At 35.6% G+C, this 22,662-nt stretch overlaps 1 protein-coding gene and 1 long non-coding RNA gene across 5 annotated transcripts in view; both read left to right on the plus strand.

Annotated features, from left to right (window-relative positions):
* Nucleotides 1–3,294: 3,294 nt before the first annotated feature.
* Nucleotides 3,295–22,662, plus strand: part of LOC584323 (glutamyl aminopeptidase) — a 55,879-nt gene continuing 36,511 nt past the window's right edge. For all 3 annotated transcript variants that reach the window (XM_030972590.1, XM_030972592.1, XM_030972593.1), the window contains exons 1-5: nucleotides 3,295–4,124; nucleotides 9,633–9,912; nucleotides 12,407–12,527; nucleotides 21,147–21,301; nucleotides 22,114–22,227. In XM_030972590.1, coding sequence (XP_030828450.1) covers nucleotides 3,331–4,124; nucleotides 9,633–9,912; nucleotides 12,407–12,527; nucleotides 21,147–21,301; nucleotides 22,114–22,227 — 1,464 coding nt within the window. In that variant the 5' untranslated portion in view covers nucleotides 3,295–3,330. The remainder of the gene's footprint in view (nucleotides 4,125–9,632; nucleotides 9,913–12,406; nucleotides 12,528–21,146; nucleotides 21,302–22,113; nucleotides 22,228–22,662) is intronic.
* LOC115919247 lies at nucleotides 12,989–15,961 on the plus strand. Of its 2 annotated transcripts, XR_004061762.1 has the most exons (4): nucleotides 12,989–13,262; nucleotides 14,697–14,790; nucleotides 15,220–15,359; nucleotides 15,923–15,961. It is a non-coding gene; the product is annotated as an uncharacterized LOC115919247 (long non-coding RNA). The 2 variants fall into 2 exon arrangements; XR_004061761.1 differs by lacking the exon at nucleotides 12,989–13,262 and having other exon boundaries at nucleotides 14,610–14,790.

Below are 22,662 nucleotides of genomic sequence, written 5' to 3' on the forward strand. Positions count from 1 at the left end.
GCCAGCGAGGTGATATATCTCCTCAACTTTTGTTGGTTTCAGACAGCCTGTTATCTTTCGATATGTGTCATTGAGTGTGGTGTCAAGCTTCTTCACATGGGCTGATCTGCTCCAAACTGGGCAAGGATATTCTGCAGATGACATGCATAGAGCAACAGCTGCACTTTGTACAGTTTTGGGGTCAGCGCCATAGTGTGAAGATACTAGCTTCCCGATGATGGCATTTCGAGATTCTACTTTGCCTATTGTCTTCTCGATATGTTTCTTGAAGGATAAAGTGCGATCGAGTTTTACACCTAAATACACTGGATGCTCGCAGTGGTTAAGTAAATTGCACACTGTTCCACTTTAGCTTCAGTTCTCTCTTAGCCTCCCTGTTCTTCAAGTGGAAAACACACACCTGAGTCTTGGATGGGTTTGCCCGTAGGTAGTTCGCTCTGTAGTACTCCGAAAGGCTTGCGAGCGCTGTGTTGAGATGGAGTTCAACAGCTTCGAAGATACTATGCTGGGCTGTGATGCAGGTGTCATCTGCATAGATGAACTTTCGAGTGTTCTCTGTTGAAGGGATGTCAGCAGTGTAGATGTTGTAGAGTGTTGGTGCCAGGACGCCACCCTGGGGGAGACCGTTTTTTTGTTACCGCTATCTGCTCTTCTGCCCATCAAGTTCGACAAAGAAGCGTCTGTTCTGCATCATCTTCTGAATGAATCTGGTGAGTTTGAGGTCATTTGTGATGTCATGAAGTATTGTCTGAAGCCTTTGGTGATTGACAGTGTCATAAGCCGCAGATAAATCCACAAATACTGCACCTGTAATGAGGTTGTTCTGAAAACCATCTTCGATGTGTTGGGTCAGGTTGAGAAGTTGTCCCGTGGTGGATTTTCCTGGTCGGAAACCTGCCTGCTCACAGTTTAGTTGGCTGTCGACGTGAGGCCCATTTCTGTTGAGAATAAGGCGTTCATGCATGCAAGCAGCTTGTATGTTTGGCACAGGAGCGAGATCGGTCGAAAGTTCTTGGCTTCGTTCGAGTCCTTTTCTGGCCTGAGGATAGCGACGACTTTGGTTCGGAGCCACTGTTTTGGGACACAGGTGTTCTCGATGCAGTTGTTAAACATGTCTAGCAGCATTTTATGTGCTACAGAGCCCATGTGTTTGATCTGCTCCGATCTGATGTCATCGATGCCTGCCGCCTTGTTGACGTGTAGCGTGGAGATACCTTTCTGTAGTTCTTCTTCAGAAATAGGTCTTGTGAAAAGAGACATGTTCTGGTCAACTCCAGGTAGTTTGTGCCTGTGTGAATTAGTCGTCTTGGGGGCCTTTCCATTTTTCAACAGCTGATTTGCTACTTCGTCTGCTGTAACATTATAATGCTGTTGAGCTCTGGTGCTGTCAATTCCGAGCCTGCGTATTGTGGCCCACGCTTTCCTGCTGCTGTGTCTTAGGTCTGTTGTTTCAATCATGTGCTGCCACATCTGCCTATGTCGTTGAGATATCCTTGATATGAGCTCTCAACGACATAGGCAGATGTGGCAGCACATGATTGAAACAAATTATTAATATTGTAACCAGCAATGATACAAGTATACACATGTGTAAAAGTAAAACATCATTTTGTACAAGAATATGCACTGTATATGTATGATAACCTGTGAGACTTGCCAATAAACAAAGCAGTTTGATAAATTACTTAGAATGAATTGAAAAAAATAAACTGCATGTTCATATGTTAAGAAATTAAGTTACGTGTACAATGTGTATAATATTCCAACATTTTAAACAAAATTAAGTGAGAGGTTACCTGTCCATTAGCTTTTTTTAATAGTTAGTTTTAACAGTCGTGCATGTATAAATTGTATAATTACAAATTATTTGTATACATTAATAATAATAATAATATTTAGCATTTATATAGCGCTTTATGCAATGTCTCCAAGCGCTTTAAAAATATACTATTACCCCAGTCATTGGATTCAGTGCTTGCCTGCACACACTGTGTGCACAATCTCCACTCCCTGGGGAGCATTCCAGCCAGGCATTACTTGATGCTCAAAGACTGTTTGACCAACATTAACGGTCGCATCCTAGCGGGTACCCGTTTAACACCTGGGTGGAGAGTAGCAAGTGCAGGTTAATATCTTGCCACAGGATATTAGTGCCGTTTCGGGATTTGAACCCTCGACCTTCGCATCTCGAGTCAAGCACCTTAAACTACTCAACCACGACACTCCCTCTAAATTGAATGCACTTATATTTGATAAGTGCCTCGGTACAAATTATTTCATTCACCTGTTACAAATAATTGTAATTCAATAGTGGGAATGCAAATTGCATACATTAATTGTTGCCAGGTAGAACACACATTTTGGCTTGTCCTACCTAAAACATCATGTAATATATATGCAGCTCGCATTCTGACTATTGAAATACAATTATTTGTAATTGAACAGGTTAATGAAATAATTTGTAACGAAGCACTTATCAAAGCTTTGTGCCTTCAATTTGATTACATCAAGAAAATTACCTACAGTATAGAATATAATTTGAATAAATTTTGTCAATGCTACCTTCTGTAAATATTTCTCTACTCACTCTTTTTCCATCTTTCTTCCTTCCTTCTTCCTTCCTATAAACCTAATTTGCATGCATCGCTTCATGTTGTAAATGTATGTATTTTTATTTTTATTCTAGATACTGTAGGACGTCACTTCAAGCTTATGCTTAACGCCCCTTTTTTGTGTATACATGAAATATGAAATAGTATTACAACAACAAGAACAGGTGTACCATTTTCTGACCATTAAAAGCATCCAAACCAAGAACAAACAATAACAGTCAGACTTTTTGAAAAAATAAGAAGACATTCTTGACATTGTTAACATACAACATACAGTATGTATACACCCTGTAAGTGTTATAATGTAGCGTACAAGGTCTGTTATTTAACCTATTTACCAATCAAATTTATGGATGTTTCTTTCCAGAACTCTTAGTGGCAAACTATTTCCTTGACCTATTATGTATGATGATAGAATTGTGTATACATCAGTTGAATTCCCCTTAAATTTACATTGTAATTCTGTCAGGCAAGTATGTGGCAAACTTTAGGGTCTTTAAGAGCGACTTTTGTTCATGGATAATCTGTACAATTTTAAAGCAGTTGTAAATTGGCCTTTTGAAAAGAAAAGAAAAACTTTCAATGGCAACTTTTGTTCAAGAAGTATGCATACATTTTGGGGGATCTACAGGTTACTGGTTCTAAACAATAGTGCCTGCTCATCAGGTTCACCACAGAATCATTCAAGCAACAAACTGGAGCAGGGCAAGCATTCACAATGACGTCGTACCGACAGCTGCAGAGCGATGATGTCAGTGATCAGTTTGATCTGGATTCCCAGCCAGATGCTTTCAAACCACGGGAAGAGGTGAAGGTACAGATCGAGCCCATCAGAACCAGAACCAAATCACGGGTGCGACTCCCAAACACAAACTGTACAAAGAACAAGGTGATCGCTGTTCTAGTCATCATGCTCCTGGTAATGTTTCTTGTAGCATCCGTTACAATCTATGAACTGGACAAACATGGCGTTCAGTGCCATAACAATGCACAGGAAATCAAAGCAACGACTAGTCCATCAAAAGAGCCACCTGCCAGTGCCACGGTATCAGCAGCTACAACGACTAAAGTAGCACCACCAACTGCAGTGGCTCCCACACAAGCAACTGCAACAAATGGCGAACTGTTTCCATGGAATGAAATTCGGCTCCCATCGTCTGCCAATCCCTTTGTGTACGAAATCTTCTTACATCCTAACCTCTCAACTTTTGAAGTACGGGGCAATGTTGTCATTCACTTTAACACGACAGAGGAGATATCCTTCCTCATATTTCATGCCAAGGACATATCCATCCTCAAGCCAGAATCAATAGAGTTAGTTGATCAACCAGAGGCAAGTGTTGCTGTTGAGAAGCTCCTCTTCTTCAAGAAAAACGATCAGATATCTGTTCATTTTGAGAAACCTATCAGCAACGATGTGCACTGTATCCTGACATTGGAGTTCAACTACACGTTAGCAGAGGGTTTGGATGGATTCTACAGGAGCTCCTATAAAAAGAACGGAAATCCAGTGTAAGTATGAAATCCAGTGCGTGATAGTTTTATATCGATTACGAGTTGGGTTGCAATAGATAATGGTTTATTCTCATTATCTTGTGATGAAGCAAAAGTTAAATTTGTTTGTATCCCCAGTATGTGTAAGAACTGGGATTATGATTTTTGGTAAGGTCCCCATTATGGAAGAAAAAACTGGAGTTTGGAAGGAAAAAATTTGTCCCAGGATAAATCAAGTATCAAGAAAAAGAATAGAATGGAGGAAAAAAGGAAAAAAATATTGTGTATTACATTTCCAGGTTAAGTCAGTGTCAAGAAAACACTGCAAGGTGGGATCCTGGGGCTCGTTCCTAGAAACCACCGACAAGACAGTCATAACTTTATCCGCCAACTACGGAGATGTCTCTGATCTTCCTAAACCGTTTCACGAAGAGCTTACTAGCTAGTATCTCGTGAGATCGATACTATCGGCGAGAATAGGAGCCGAGACTTAGACTTAGTCGCAATACCACCGGATTATTACAAAATTAATATTAGGGAAAATGCAATTATTTAAATGAATTAGTAATAAAAAAGATTGAAAATGATACCAAGAAATAAGAGATGCAATATACTACCAAATTTGTGTAGATTATACAATATAAGTACTTGTAAAATATAATTGTGAGTATTTCATTACATGACCGGTGAATCAGTTTTGTTCTTGAGATGGGTACCCCCCGGATATTTTCGTTTGATAGTTTATAAAAAATACACCAATATATTATTCTTAGAAAAATACGATGTAATGAAGTTTGTGTCCAATGTTTTAGGTGTCAGTTGAATAATCAAATGACAAAACTTCAACATTCCAAACGTCAACAAAACATGTTTTAAACTATTCATTTTACACATTTGAAGATAGAATTTATCTCGAAAGCAATATATGTGTCTGAAAATTGAAGAATACACTTCAAACTATGGCTTGCCTGCCGTGGCAAAATACATATCCCTTCGACGAGTTTACAATGTGGAAATAAAGGCGTATAATCAGTTTATTTAAGTGGGAAAATCCTTAAATACAAACATGGCATATTTTCATAAGATTATCAAATACAAAAAACGATAACCCACTGTTTAAGTGAATGTGTAGAAAAATCATAGTTGGAGGATTTATTGTCCTTTTGTCAATAAATGACATGTGACGGCGCTGCCCTTCGACTAAATAGTTATGACAGAGATACGACGGTGTCAGAGGTGTCATAACTCCTTAGTCAGGATGTTGTCGTTGATCTTGGCAAAGAGGGCTTGGTGAAACACGTAGCGGAAAAGTTGCTCACTAACGCTGATTTAGTCAAGAAGTTAGACTTATGACGGTTTCTAGGAACGGGCCCCTGAATTCTGAATTATACATGTGCACTTGCTTATGTGTCAAATTTTTAATTACAGGTATAAATATTTAGGTTTTTAAAGGTTTTAATAATCGAGAATAAAAATGCAAATACATTATAGCAAACAATTTTTGTCTCGCCTGCGTAGCAAAAAGCGAGACATAGGCGCCGCTTTTCCGGTGACGGCGACGGCGGCGTCAACATCAAAAACTTAACCTAAGGTTAAGTTTTTGAATTTTTAATATAATTTTTAAAGTATAGGTTTTTAGTCAATGAAACTTTGACTAAAGGGTAATCAAGTATCCCCAATACACCAGTTTACAGTTGTATCAGTGCCCATGCGCAGACAGTTGACCTCGGGTCATTGGCCCTGAATTCAGGGCCAATGAACCGAGGTCACGTCAGTGGTATTTAGGCTAAGCGTAAATTAAGATTGCGCCCATGCAAATGATGATATGCGCGCACAACGTAGCGCGCAGGCAGTGATATCATCATAATTTGCATGGGCGCAATCTTAATTTACGCATAAATACATGACCTCTAGGTCATTGGCTTTGTTTACTCGCCAATTAAAATGGCGCACACAACTGTAAACTGGTGTATCATGTGAGTAGAATTTCAGATCACAAAGTCAAGGTCAAAGGTCATTTCAGGTCAACAGACTTGGACTATGTTGTAGCATCATCATCGAAAACTTAACCTAAGGTTAAGTTTTTGAATTTTTGATATAATTTTGAAAGTATAAGTTCTTAGTCAATGAAACTTGGACTATAGGGTTATCAAGTCTCCCCAATCATGTGAGTAGAATTTCAGGTCACTAAGTTAAGGTCAAAGGTCATTTAAGGTCAACAAACTTAGACTTTGTTGTGTCATGAACATCAAGATTTTCAAAGTGCTTCTTCTTCGTTATTTTTCAACCGATTTTGATTCTGATTGTTTCATATGATAGGGCTAGCTAGGAGGGGGATTTAAAACTTCTACACAGAATTGTGAAATTCATTTATGCAAATTTATTCGAAATCACAAAAAATGCTTCTCCTTCATTTCTCAACCGATTTTGATTTGGTTTGTTTTATCTGGTAGAGCTAACTTTGGTACACTAAACTGCTACACCTAATTTTGAAATTGTTCTCCATTAATTAATTATGGTAATTTATGCAAATTTATTCCAAAAATAACAAAAATTGCTTCTTTTCCCTCATTTCTTGACCGATTTTGATTTGGTTTGCCTTATCTGGTAGAGCTAAATTTGGAACACTAAACTTCTACACAGAATTGTGAGATTTTGCTCCATTGATTAATTATGGTAATTTATGCAAATTTATTCCAAAAATAATTTAAAAATCACAAAAAATGCTTCTTCTCCTTCATATTTCGACCGATTTTGATTTGGTTTGCTTTATATCGTAGAGCTAACTTTGGTACACTAAACTTCTACACAGAATTTTGAAATTTTGCTCCATTGATTATTTATGGTACTTTATGCAAATGAAATGAAATTATGTCCCTTCCAGGGCATCAAATTTTAATTTTTTGACCAGTTCAAAAGTGTACCACATAAAATTTATGATATTTGTTGTGCGAGATGCTGAGCGCTACGTCATTGAAGTTCTGGTTTATCATATTGAATTGCGTTATGCAGGCGAGACCGCCGAGAGCGTTCCCTTGTTTCCTGTATTTCGAGTGTCAAGTATTAATGATTGTAGAGCTGAGCAGGGCATTGACTCTGTATTGAAGTTTATAAGTTAATGCCCGTCTGGCTCCTAATAGACAATATATTCCTGATATCAAATAGGTTGTCTGACTGAAAGTGAAAGTTGTTTTATAAAGCACTTTAGTTTGTATACTTGCTCGGTCCATTGTTAGTTTGGTGTTAGATCTCTCAGATGAATCGTTGAATGCCGTAAACTAATATTTTAGGGTATGATTACTTAAACATAAAGTATGTAGCTTCCCTTTCATGATTTTTTAGTCATTTGACATTCCCCATCAATGAAAATTGATTTTCCCTTCTCTAAAGTTCTCTTACATAATACACATTGCTCTACTGGTGTTTGTCTCAACCTGTACATCATTCATTTGACATTGATATAATTGGGGTCACAATGAAGGAAGGATTTGATGAAAATAATATCAACGACAAACATTGAGATTGGTACTTTTGTTATCCAATAATTTTTGACCCTCCACATTACTTATTTTCTTTCCTTGATGTTAGTTATGGTATGGTTAATTTTAAGTTGTTTTTTCTGTTATTGTTTTTCTGTTTTTCTTATTTTTTTAATATTTAAAAAAAAAAATTATTGTCGTACTTTTTAACAAGAGTCTTTGAATTTGCCTTGATTGTTGATAGATAATTCTTAGCTTGCCTTAAATCACTACCGGTATTTGGTCCTTGTATATAGAACTTAGCCATAAATTTGTCTATAATTTCGATCAGACTTTAACCATATTATTTCTATAGGCCAAAAAAATAGAATACACATAAACAAACAAATATTGTAAACAAATGCATTAATTAAAAGAAGTAATGATAAATAAAAAAAATACATAAATTAAAAGAAGTAATGATAAATAAAGAAATACAAAAATTAAAAGAAGTAATGATAAATAGAAATAAATGATTAAAGCTACCTTACATGTAGGTGGACAAAATTCTGGAAAAAGATTTGTTTTTTCGATGTGGCAGTGGGCGTGGGATGATATTGTAGTTGTGGCATTTACCAAATCAGGTCTAGAGACGACATGACAGTCAATCAATACGAGTAGACGCTGGAATGACGTTGGTGATTTCCTGTGCAAACAAATAAACATAAATTGTATGTGAGATGTCAGGTCACCATTTTGTTGAATAGAATCCATCAATCACAATAGAAGCACCTGCACCTAACAAATAGCTGGGGCGTGGGGTCTGTGAACAAGTGACAAAGTGGTCACTTCAAAGAAAACATTGGCTTTATTTTTTAACCTACTTAATGTACATGTATAATAATATACAGTTAACAACTAGTTAATCCCTCTTGTAAAAAAAAAAAATCGATGTGTGTTTTTCATAACCCTAAGAATAAAATGTGGACTGGTTCAATTAGGGCCTTTGTTGAATACATTAGATAGATGTACATGTTTTATGCCACATTCACAAGAATCATAAATCAACACAAATACATTTTTCACATACAAGTACTTGAAAAATTACAAAACGTGGTATGAATAATTTAGTTAAGTGTACATATACATTATAAAGAAAAGCTCATTTGACCACCCTTTAAGTTTAAGTGGAATGTTGAATATTGTTGTCTTTTGAAAGAGTCAAAAGTGAACTGTTATTTAATCGAAAGCTACACATAAGATGACTTTGTAAACATAGATATCTATTTGTAGCAAAAAAAGGGGACAAAATGAGATAAACCTTTCTATTTCACTCTGATACCATTCAGAAAAACATTGTAGTAAATACAATGTAAAATAAATTTAAATTTATTTTTTCAAACCTTAAAGTAAAAGTAGAATGAAATCAGTGGAATGAACAAAATCATGATGATGATCATGTCAACCACACGGATGGAGACGGATGCCACGTACAGTATGTTAGGTATTAATGTACTGTACATGTATATGTATGTATTTGATGCAGGCATTTCTTCTTCTTCTTCTTCTGTTGAAGTACAGGCCACCATGCTGTTGGTGTATCTTTGTACTTTGAGGTTGTGCAGATATAAATGTACAGTATTGAGTATTTGAATAGATCTTCACAATTTCATGGGATACTGATTTCCCTGTTGCTCTCTAATAAATGTCAAAGTAAAGTGCACAGTAGGCTATTATCAGATGAATGTACTTTGTGGTTGACAATTTTTACTTCATGTGCTATAGTGCCCTTTGGTAAGGCATTAATCCTCGTTACCAGATCCCTCAGAGAGGACCTAAAGCTGTCAGTCTTCTGGTTGCTTACTAACAATGTTTTATTGCTTTCTTTGCTGTCGGGTAAAATAACCACCACCACTGTTAAAAGTCAAATGTATGAATGAACAGGGTGCTTAATAAATCTAATCTTTGTTATTTCTGAATTGTAAATACTTTATTAAAAAAATATACTAGTAGTAACAGTATTTTGAATAATCATATTAAGTAAAGTGCGATGTTGATATCATTTCAGAACGATGGCTTCCACACAATTTGAGTCGACCTCGGCTCGACAGGCTTTCCCATGCTTTGATGAGCCAGCCATGAAAGCCAAGTTCTCACTGAAGATAGTCCATGATAAGGATCATATCACACTCTTCAACATGCCAGCACAAACCAAGGATGGACCCTATAAGGAGACAGCGCTCCTCTTGGATACCTACCAGACCACCGTTCCTATGAGCACTTACCTGGTAGCATTTGTTGTGTGTGATTTCATCAGTATTGATGACGTCACAAGCACCGGCACCAAGGTGAGTATAGTATGCCAAATGAAAGAGGGGATATGATCTGTATGAGAACAAGTTTGTGGAATAATAAATAGGGCAAGACAAAAGATTCTTCTTACACCATGATTTCTTTGTCTTTTCTACTAAGTGAATCTTCTTCATCTTGCTTAATCATTGTTTTCCAATCAGTTCTGTTCTGTATTGATTCTACTCGTTTTATGATGAATGTCTACAACATTTTTTTTTTTTTAAAGTAAGTGAGAAGAGACAGGAGTGAGAAAAAAATGGTGAGAACAAGAACGATGCATCCTGGTTGGTCAGAGCTTTGCTTTAAAGGTACCATGTCCCATTTGCAGCCAACATCAAATTCTGTAGAACTTTGCAGGAATTATGAATATGTCACGTATGGCCAATCTGTGGAATTTAAACGTTAGCAGTGCCTTATTATTCAAATTATGCAAGGAAACCTGTTACTTTCTAGACTTCACTGTCAGACACTATTGAGTGACTGACAGACTCTTTTTTTTTTCTTTGGTATTAACATACATAACATGAGCTGTAAAGGTACATGAACATTTGTCTACCGGTGATCAATAACCCACTTCTTATAATGGCCAAAATTAAATTGATTGACTCTTTGTGCAGCACAAAATGTACGACCATTCAGTATAAGGGGCTGAAAATCAGACTATTACTTAGGTGAATAGGTGATTGTAATCACTTCAGTCGATTCAACAACTAATGGTCATTATTTTTCCCACTAAAAGACATTTTCAAGCCCTTTCGTTTTGAGGGAAGTTCTAAATTAGTATTATCTTTCATATGCCGTTTGAATTTAAACATTTCATTTTTGTTGACCTGCAAACGGGACATAGTACCTTTAAGTGAGAACAAGTACCATGCATCCTGGTAGGCTCAGAGTTTTGCTTTAAGTGAAACCCGGGCATGATTCTCATGACTAAACCCATATCAGGTCACATCATTTAGTAGCATGGTGCCTGTAATCTCATAATGCCTGAGGTACTCATACATCTAATGGTATAATGACTGCTTTGAGAGAAATAGTTGTTTTTATAACGCTCAAGGGAAGGTTAGAATTGTGCTATTGCCCGAGGCGTGCCGAGGGCAATAGCCCAATTGTAACCTTCCCGAGAGCGTATAAAAACAACTATTTCTCGAATATTAAAGCCGTCATTAATACTTTTATATGCCGAAAACAAGAGTCAACTAATGACACCACCTTGGCCTTTCTCTAGTTTATCTGCACGGTTGTTTTTTACGAGTGTATCTTTGAGAGTAGACTAGATCTAGATTCTAGTCTAAGCAAGATATTTTTACAATTTTGGGGTGGGCCGGCCCTGTGGGTAATATGGAGAAGAACCTGCGCTTTCATATGACACCTCACTTATTGAGTATCACCTTCAGGATCACAACAGATAAAGGTTTGAATCTCGAATTAAAAAAAAAAATGACTTTTTTGGCATGGTCGCGCAATGCACGTAGACTGCATAGAGACTGCATTGCGTGCAAACTCTATGGGAAGAACTTAGCACACAACATCGGGTGCGCGATCAGACACCCTGACTACTATAGATCTATTTTCGTCTACGTCTATGCTGGTACTCCATTTTCAACTAAACGAACATGTTTATGGATAATTTCACGTACCCTTTTTTGTTGTTGTTGCTGTCAGCGAGTCTTGCATTTCATAAGTTGAAATCTTGGGAGAGTTTCTTTAGCCATTTTTGTCTTGTTTGGAATTGTCTTGTCTTGTATGAAAATACTGACCAATTCTTCGCACACGTACTGTACGGTATCCTCGATCGCTCAAACCATTTTTTAACATGTAAACCTATGGGTAACCATGGTTACTGGGATTTTAGAACTATTTTTAGAACTATTTTCCCGGTAACCATGGTAACTGGGATTTTAGAACTATTTTTATGAATTTTAAAGGAATATTTAAAGTTTATGAATGCAATTTCGACCAATCAGATGGCTGGATTTCTTAAGTGAGGTATATAATGGTAGTTATTTTACCTGACAGCTAAGAAAGCAACAAATGCTTGTAAGTATTAACGCAACTATAAGATCAACGGCTTTAGGTCCTCTCCTAGGGACCTGGTAGTGAGGATTAATGCCTTACAAAAGGGCAATTTCACTTTGACAGTTTCATTTACATGTTAAATGTCAGAATGCTGTATAGACCAGGGGGGTGTTTCACAAAGACTAAGATCGAACTTAAGTATGGCAGGCCGTTCATGCCACTGTTTCCTCTCACCATTTACTGGCATTGGTCTCTCACAAATCTACACAGGATTTACATTTTTTGATAATTCATTTTTGAAGGAAAAAATATTATCTAAAGATCATTTTGGTAAGAGCAAACAGTGGCACGAATGGCCTGCCATAGTTAATTCCAACTTAAAGTCGATCTTAGTCTTTGTGAAACCCTCCCCTTAAGTGATAATATATATGTTGTACACTTACTATTGTGTTTTTGTTGTTGTTTTTCAAGGTTGCCATGTATGCTCCTGTGGATCAGATCAACCAAGCACAATTAGCCTTAGAAGTCGTCAACAAAACTATTCCATTCTATGAGACGTTATTTGACATCTCATACCCTCTACCCAAGCAAGGTATTTGTCATTCTCATGAAATCATAAAATGTCAAAAGGTGTTTTATTTTGTGGAATTTATTTATTATTATTATATGCATTAGATGGAGAGGAAAAGCGGATGTTAAGATGAATAGTGTTGCATTCTGCGTAGGATGTAACATTCTACTTTTATTTTAGTACTCCAATCTATTATGCTCTCTGTTGATCAGATGTAAGAAGGCTCATGCTATCAGCAGCTATCTTTAATAGATCCTGCAGTTGAACGTCTTGCATCGTGACCCATTATCTAGATAGAAGTGGTAGTATTGGATGTCTTTAAGTACATGCCCTGTCCCTACTAGGTTTTGATCAATACTTGGACGTCTTGCATCGTGACCCATTATCTAGATAGAAGTGGTAGTATTGGATATCTTTAAGTACATGCCCTGTCCCTACTAGGTTTTGATCAATACTTGGAATAATGCATGACAGCAAAGACGTTTAAATATAATTACTAGACGGAAAGCAGCACGCGCGGAAACCATTACACGAATGGGATTAGGCTCCGCCTCTTTTGGATCATTTGAAGACAAAATAAGCACCCGAGGCGGCGTTTTGATTGGATATGAGCCTCATGAATATGTATTTTATCGATAGTATCGTTTAAGAAACCGGATAATATATTTGACCTCATTGCGTCACTTTAATTATGCAGATTTATGCACGACGCAGGCTACTCGCACAAACTGAGAAGATTTAGTTCATTGAGAATGGGTGAGTAATTGATTGAAATATGAGTAGATTAAGTGAATTTAGTCATCAATTTTGAAAAAGCTGCAATAATCTTTGTGATCTACGGTAATTTCGTTACATTGTGAGACCGTTCTCAACAGATTTTTGGGGAAAAGACTAGGAAATTATTGCTCTTGAAATTGAACTTTGATTTTCATCGTCATGAAGTAGTTTGACTGCGGTTTGCCGTCATTTCACCCTAGTACTCCAGTTAGGGACCCGGCCGTTCCGGCAGGCCCACCCCGGGGAATTTCGGTGCTCATCTGCATCAAGATCAAACTTTCTAATCAAGTTTTATTTCAGATTTGATCGTCATCATGAATCTAGCTAATTCACCAATCATCGATTTAATTTAAATCTAGATTTAACGTTACACCTTACAATAATCTCTGAAGCATGATTTTTTTGATAATCCAAGTGGATTAATTCTTGTTAAAATCTTTAGTAGATGTTGACTCTAACTGTTAGATGGCTTTATTTTTATCAGTGCAGTGCCATCCGTTCGCTCAGTTGCATCCGTGTCAACTTTATTTAGACCAAAATTATCTGTGACCATTGATAATCAAACAACTCCAAATCTTATTTCATTTAGATGTAAACCTGGAACTTATTAATAAAAAGTATTAAAAAAACATCAACACTAGGATTTGTTTATTTAATAATAAGATTTTGTGTGGGTCCAGCATGCTTGTCAATTTTTAGCGTCTAGACCTTGACCTTACTATCTAGATCTAGACCCCTATCAGTGGCGTACGCAGGATTTTTTCAAGGGGGAGGGGGGGGGGGGTTAACATTTTTAAATCTGACCAAAAATTTCGCAACGACTCAGCCAGCCACTGAATAAGCATGGGGGGGGGGGGGGTTAGGTCATCCATTTGGATTTGTTTTGTATTAAAAAACAAAAACAAAAAAACAAACAACACTAAAAACAGGGGGGTTCCAGAAAAACATACACATAAAAAAAACTGAAGGTAGGGGGGTTTACCCCCCCCCCCCCCCTGCGTACGCTCCTGACTCCTGTTATTACTTTTAATATATTGGAGATTTTTTTCTTCTCTGAATTGTGCAGTTCATGTTGATAAATCTTTATGTTTGTGTAAGAGAAGACCCCTTGTCCACAATTATGTTTACTTATGAAGTCCACTTCATCTTGTCTTAATAAACCAATTCTACTTAAGACTACTTTATATTTATAGGCCATATAAAACACTTTTTGAGGCACAAGTTAAATCTTCCATTTGATTTTACTTTGTACTGTGGTTCATTAAATTGGAATGTTGATTTCCACACTATATTAAAATTAAGGCCAACCATGACATGAAAAATAGCTTTTATGCTAGATCTATTTTTATTTTGTTAAGGAGAAAGGGACGCCTTGATTGTCGTATTGATTTTGTTTTCTTTTTGTTCCAACAGATGGAAACTGATGAAGAGCTGGAAGGAGTTAACTGATGAGTAGACATTACAACATTTCTTATATTTTCAAGATGAAGCTGAAAGTCCCATGCAGGTAAAATTTTCAGGATATTTAGCACACAAATATTAAACCACCACCTATTAATTCACTAAAAAGGAAATGGAACTAAGAGTATGTTTCAAGTGTGTATAGTGGAGGGAATATTTTATTATAGTTCTTCCCTTTCTTTGTTTACAAAGGGATTTGTCCTTATTTACAGGAGGTCCTGTGTGTAGAAGAACGATGTCTAATGCACATTCAAAGCACTACATAATAATGATAATGATCATACATGTAGGGTATACACAGGACCCCTCATTACTTTTTTTTTGTAAGTGGTCCTTTCACTTCTTGAGCAATGAAGATGAAGAAGAACACAACATAAGATTAACGAAAGTCAATTTATACGATGAATTATGGTTGATATGTATCTATTATTATCACTTTTTAATTGAAGTACCTACATTGCTTTCTCTTATGTAGGATGATGCTTCTCTACAGTGGATGATGAAAGCATGCTGATTACAAACCCAGGAGAGGAATAAAGAACAGATATTGACAGAATCATATCTAGAGATGTGGGCCTACTGCACTTCATACAAGCAAGTGTGCTAATATACCATGTAGGTACCCCCAATAAACTATTGTAGAACACATTTATCATGCAGAAAGTTATAGATCTGACAATTATATTTTTCATTGTCCATTGACTTGTAAAAGAATACATGACTGAATATCACAATTGTGATTTAGATTAAAAATAAAATGTCAATACCGTATACATGAAATATAAGTCTACATAACGTATGTTTCAATAGCTATTTCCAGTACATTCTCTGTTCCAAGTTGTTTGGTCATTTTATGGCCCATACTTAACCAAGTATTATTCAATTATGACCATGAGTTTACATTACAAGTACATTGTTCATGTACCGGTATTAGTTATTTCATACTTGCCTGATCCAAGTTCCATCAGGCCTATTGTCTTAATGGGATCATCAGAAATAATCTATCATGTGGTCAGTATTACTAGTCTTGTAGGAAAAATAGTTTAGGTTTGCCCCCTAGAATCCCAAGTGAATATTAGTCCTTCCTCTTTTTGTCAGAGCAGGTATCGGGGTATATGTTATTAGTTGTTGTTTATTTTCTTATACACTGTATCTTATTTCATTTTTCCATTCAACAGACTTGGGTTATCATCACAGCCCTTTCTTCTGAAAACTAGGCTACAACTTCATCAATGAATGCAGAAGACATCTACATGGGACTACGTCTTAAAGATGCCACCCTCATATAATGAAAGAGGACAGTAGAGATGGGTTTAAACTTGAATATTTACATACTATTTATTTATTATTTGTATTATATGTTTGTAGAATACCACATTTAAAAAAAGCTCATGAATTTATCATCTTGTCAACTTTCAAATAATTAAAGATAACTAATCATCAATGAATAAACATTAACATTTTAACAATGTCAACTTCCATCTTATAGGGTGAAACTGAGGGCTGGGCAGAAAGAAATTTCCTTGAAATTTGAGTGAGTGATAAAGATCTATTAGTCTATATCAAAGATTGAATTAATCAATGATATTTCAAATATAATTATACATGTTGAAATTCATTTACCTCGGTCTATGGACTTCTGTATTTGAAGTTTTGTAGATTATTACATTATTGCTGCTTCAAGTATTGTATGTAAGAAGGTTTGAAAGACAACCCTCTAAATGCACTAAATATGGAAACTGCTAATCATCATTGCCTTTGTATCAAAACTGCTAATTTTAATAGAATCATGTTTTGGTACTTTCTAGCTTAAGAAAACGGGGGGGGGGGGGCTTGTTATCCTCTTCCTGGTGCTGTTTCTACATGGACCGTGTAACGGGTTGCAAAAGTGTAAACAATATTATATTTGTTATATGTTTATATTAGAAGGATTTAGAAAATGAAAATGTTTTGAATTATAGAATTACTGTTGCTAGAAGTAATGGTAGTATTGATGTGTAAGGGAAGGGGTGGTTTTCCCAGTGAAATTAATGGTATACCAATGTAAAATTAATTTAAAAAAAAGAGAAAACTATTCTTAACAATAAAATTATAAAGGACATGGGCCTCCTAACTAACTAACCCTGGTACCACTTCTGGGGGGGGGGGGAAGGGGGCAACCCAATTCAAAATTTCCAGTGTTAAATTCCATTGTCTTTAAACAAAAATGATGTCAAGATGTTGAAAAACAATGTTTCACTTTCCATTTTCAAGTTAGAAAATTTGAATAAAATGATTAACATATTTTCCGATCTCTCTGGTCTCTACATTAAAAATGTTCAAAGCTCCTGCAAAGGCTGCAAAAAGGAAAAGTGAAGATAATCCAAGTGAAATGTAGACAGTAATGGAGTGAATATGGAATGGTTGATCGTAGTTGATAACGAGTAAATGTAAATGAGTGGTATTACGACTGAAAGTGAGACAGAAAAGAACTGCAACAGGTTGTTCAGTCAAGACAACAAACCGTTAGTTGCAGAAAATTATTTACGAAAGACAGAGAAAGACAGAGAAAGGGAATCATTAACTTAGGTACGATGAGAGTGGGTGGAGAGAAACCATCCACTTTGCCACATAATTTGTTTGTCTAAAATAAGGAAACTTTAAACATAAGCATATTTGAAATGTATAATCATAGCCATAGAATGTGTTGTTATATGGCTTATAGCATGTTTGATTTAATAAAACAAAAACAGACCCAGTTATTGATAGACTAAAAAGGGAATAAGATCGAAACATTAAGAATATCAGTATTTCTCAACGAAGTTAAGGCCACTCCCCCATATTAAAAAACAACAACAACACAACAACGAGAGGAACTTTGAAAGTCCACTTCCCGATGCATCCTGGGTACACCAGCTGTTTAATACTGGTGATCGATAATACAAGTTCGAGCGCGTATTTCACCTAACGGTGATCGCATCAGAATAATCCACGCTGATTCGCTGAATCACTTGCGTTGCTAGCGCGCAGCGTGATGAATAAATTACCCATAATTCCGTACAGTAGATTATTTGACCTCTCTAATTACGCTGATACGCGTATTGTCTTTTACAATGTAGTGAACATCATTCCAGTACACTTTTCGCGGGGAGCATCCTACAGAATGCATAATTCATAAGGCTCATGAATTATGCAAGGGGGCTTATTTTGGCTTCTAATGGATCCGGACAAAATGGCGGAGCTTGGGGGGCCTGCATGACAGAATTGCTCATTCTGCTCCTTTGGATCTTCCTCCTCCATTTCACAACAGATGTAATTCAATCAGTGTAATTTCATCTCCATGCTTAATTCCTATTTATCAAAAGAATAGTAAAAATGGTATTAATGAAGTTTTGTCAGTGAATTTTAATAAAATCTACTGAATAATTTACAATATTTATTTATCGTTGCTAGAGAGCTGTGGCATTTATAATCATAATACAAATATATTCTTTGTTTAGTTTGTTGACTCTAGGGGGTTTTCTTGTTCGATCTTTATTTACTCTCAATGAAAACAAGATGCATAACATATATACACAACAGAGTAATATCAATAGATTAATCAAAACCGCAATTGAATAAAGATTACATGTGTGTATGCAAGTCACACATGATCTACATGTATATATAGAAGAAACTGAATTGGGGCTGTTAGTACAATTTAGACTTAAACTTAAAGGGAAAGATGATTTGCCATTTATATAATACTCGGTCGTGAAAAGCAATTTTTATATTAATATTACTTTGAAAACAGTGACTCAGTCAACTCATTTTCAAAGGCATTATCAATACAATGTTTATCTTCTTTGTTCAGTCAGTACATGTGCTTTCCTAATGCACCATCGATGGTGATCGTAATGGAATGTAGTCTAGCCTTACCAGACATTGTATTTCATTAACAGATAATAGCATTACAGAGGCAATCTTCAGAGAAATGTGTATAAAGTTAAAATAAACAGCATTGCCATCTGCTAGAAAGGACAAAATAAGATAAAAATGAATCCAATGACCGGGGTAATAGTATATTTGCAAAGCGCTTAGAGACATTTGTATTAAGCGCTATATAAAAATAAAATATTTTTATTATTATTATTATAAATAAAAGAGGATGATTTTGTCCTGTAATGTAAGTAGCAGGAGAATAATTTTTAAAAAGTACAAGCAAACTAGATAATATTGTCTTGATTTAGAGACTACCGATACATAAAGATGAACGCTCCTAGATAAGTGTGAAAAACAATTACAGTTCTGAGGCTGGATTATTGCTCCATTAAGCCTAAGAAATGGCATCACGGAGGCACAAGATTTACATATTTACCCGTTAAGCAGTAACTTGGATGCCTGGTAATCACAATGCATGGATGGAGTCTGTTCAATTGTGAGTGTGGATGTACCAGAAGTCATTGTGAAGTATTGAAGATTTTGATGAGATCAAGATGAGTGAAGGAGCTGAATAATATGAAATGAAAGTGATATTGAACAAGTTTTATTTTTTTGTATGTTTTGTTAAAACCATGAATTTCCTTTCTAACATGTTGTCTTTCACTCTCTTTGCTTCTAGGTATTTCAGTTTAAACTGAAACAAAAATGATAAGAAAGAAATTAAGCGATTATAGGATATCCTCAAGATGGTTATCCATAGAGATATAAACTTAACTTAGCACTGCTTCTCAGTGCTTCTTTATCAATGCATCTCTTGTATTTAAAGAGCATGATAGATACTGTGTGAAAGCTTTTGAAAAAAAACGACATAATACCAAATTGTTCTTCAAAGGTTTGTGAGAATGATCAATTTTTCCTATGCATACTTTAGTTAGTATAGAGCTTTGTAATAATGTAAAGGTACCTCAAATCCAGTTACTTTAAATACCACAAATGAAGTAAATGTTGTCCTGTTATTCAAACTTTTTTTTTAATGTACTTTAAACACTCGTCATCAAATGAGAATGGACCCTTGTTTTGATCTTTACACTCATATTTAGGAAAGGAAATAACTCTGAACACTTTTGTTTTTATTTTTTGTGCTGTGTTCAGCAATATAACATTAAATAAACTTAGAACCATTCATTAACAAGTGACAAGGGTGTCAGATGTTAAATTATGAAATCAACAATGTACATTTCTACACTTCATTTTTACCATATTTTATTGTAGTGTTGTTGGTATTGATTTTGAACATGTTGGGCATGTCGTGTTGTAGATATTATCCTTCTTTAATATGCAACATGAAAATGCCCATTATTGGTCATGTAGCCACTAGCCAGGTTGCGTACATGTATGTTCTTATGGGTTTTTTTCTCCATTAGTGTAAAATAACAGTACACATTTTCAGGAATGGTTGCGGGGCTGTGTAAATGGGCCTATACATTTACATTCATAATTTCATAATTATTCCTCAGTATCTCCTCTCTCCTCATCCCCAAGTCATATTACACTTCAGGCAATAATAGACCAAGGACAAACAGGCCCAGAGAGAGAGAGAGAGAGAGAGACAGACAGACAGAGAGAGAGCGAGAGTGAAAGAGAGTGAAAAAAGACAGATGTCGACAGTAGACAGTGGGGGAAGAAGCACATAAGCAAGAGGGGGTGGAGAGATTATGCAGTGACAGTCAAGAAAAACATGTTTATCACACTCGCACTCGAGAGAGAGATCGAGACGCTTTATCCTTCAGAAATGCATTACCCTTGATGCTTGATTGCTTTGACTGTCTGAAGGAGGAACAAAATGTATTGACAGTGCATGTACACTGAGCGAATAAGAAACAGTTAAGATGAATACAGATGTGGCTCTAATTTATCCAATCTCATGCCTTAAATGAATGTTAATTGGCTACATGAAAGCAATAGTTACCTATGTTATGGATTATTTGCTATTATGTCAATTAGAATTGATTTTAGATGGAAAAGATACTGCTGATACAGTGAAATTTTATTGAAAATTTGGATGTACATGTACTTGTAAATATTAAAATTTATATGCTTAATCACTATGAGAATTACTATTTCTAAAATTGTTGGAAATGCATGAACAGCAGATATACAGTTGACCTCTTTTTTTATGTTGCAGATTTTGATAAAATGCAATTCCAATTAAGCTATTGATGACTAAATATGTACATTTATTATGATGACAATGATGGTAATTAATCAATGAGAAATAATAATAATTTCGGTCCTGAGATGCGCTATAAAAAAACAAACTATTATTATTGTTAATATGCAACGTAAAATGCAAAGTCAAGTTTATCCTTTTTTTTTCTAGACGGTTTCTATGTACATCTTTTTCTTACCTGTCTTAAATAATTTTTTCTTTCTGTTTTGAAGAAATCTTCATGCATGTATTAATTCAGTGTTTTTTTGTTTTTTTAAAATAAATATTTATAGATATGATAGCGATTCCAGACTTTGATTCAGGAGCACAGGAGAACTGGGGTCTTATCACCTACCGAGGGGCATCAGTCCTCTACAAACCTAATGTCACATCAACTCCGCAAGAAGCATTGATAGTTATTACTATTACACATGAATTGGCACATCAGGTAATGGATAATTGTTAAAACCAGAAACTCTCTCGTACGTTCATCAAATGTTCTCAAATATCACAAGTGTTTCAAATTTACAGAAGTATCAGGCCACTACTAAATAATTGTATCCCAGTTGACATCCTTCACTTTGCTCAAGTTTCTTGGTGTAAAATTTGTCGTCCTTAATAATTTTTGAAAGGTTCATGTCGCAAAAGGTTCTTGGGGGTGTTTCACAAAGATCCTAAGTTGAACTTATCTCTAAGTTGGACTGAAAAACTATGAAAATATTTTTATAAAAGTTATTATATTTGAATATATATTATTTTAAGGCTACAAATGGCTCTCCATAACTTTTAAGTCCAAATTAGAGTTAAGTTCGACTTAAAATCTTTGGGAAACACCCCCCTGGTCTTACAGTATATTCCATTATAGCCACCAGGTATTTGAACAATCAGAAAACGAAATGGCTTTGATAGGATTGTGCTTCATGTTATTGATATCATTTTTAAAAATGGATGTGATTCTTAAATGATACTCCTGAATAGTATGCCATACGGCATATACATCATTTTACACTGCAAAGTTTTGTATTCTCAGATTGAAGAAATTAATGTTTCTGTTTTTGTCAAACAACAAACTTTTTTCTCTTTCTCCCAATACAAAGAGCTGCAAGAGCTCAGTGAAAGACCATTTTTATTTCTAAACAAAACAAAAATGTGAATTGAATACATAAGAGTGTTGCATGCTTCATTCTAATTTCTGTATGAGTTTTAATATACCATGATGAATGTCAATTGACTGTTTGATGTGGTTATCTTGCACCGCAGTGGTTTGGTAATTTGGTAACTATGCAATGGTGGAGTGACCTGTGGCTCAATGAAGGATTTGCATCGTTTGTGGAATACATCGGAGCTGATCATTTCAGACCTGAATGGCACATGGTAAGAGCAACAATTCACTTAAAGGGATCGGGTAACTTTGTCTCAGATTCTGAAACAAAATACTGGATTTAGCTCATGCTGCAATGATAATTATGAACCTTAAGGTCAGTAAGGAACCCCATGACTTTTACAAGCCGATCGCCTGTCTGATTATTGAGATATGATTGGAAGTCCAAATCAAATTTTGTGTTTTCCTAATGTTTTTCATAACACTACAGTCTATTGGGAAAAAATGAGTATGGTAAAACCGGTCACTCAAAGATTTAATTCCCTCTTGAAGCACTTCATGATCATTATGAAGCGCAATTTGTTCAGGGCTTCATTATTACACCACATCACATACACTGATAACATGTAGAGCTATGCATCTCAGATCTAACATTGTTAAACGATGCCTTTAAATGTTATGTTTCATTTCATTGTTTCTTCAGTATT

The sequence above is a fragment of the Strongylocentrotus purpuratus genome, unplaced genomic scaffold, assembly GCF_000002235.5.
Source record: "Strongylocentrotus purpuratus isolate Spur 01 unplaced genomic scaffold, Spur_5.0 spur5_scaffold_6, whole genome shotgun sequence".
Classification (NCBI taxonomy): Eukaryota; Metazoa; Echinodermata; class Echinoidea; order Camarodonta; family Strongylocentrotidae; genus Strongylocentrotus; species Strongylocentrotus purpuratus.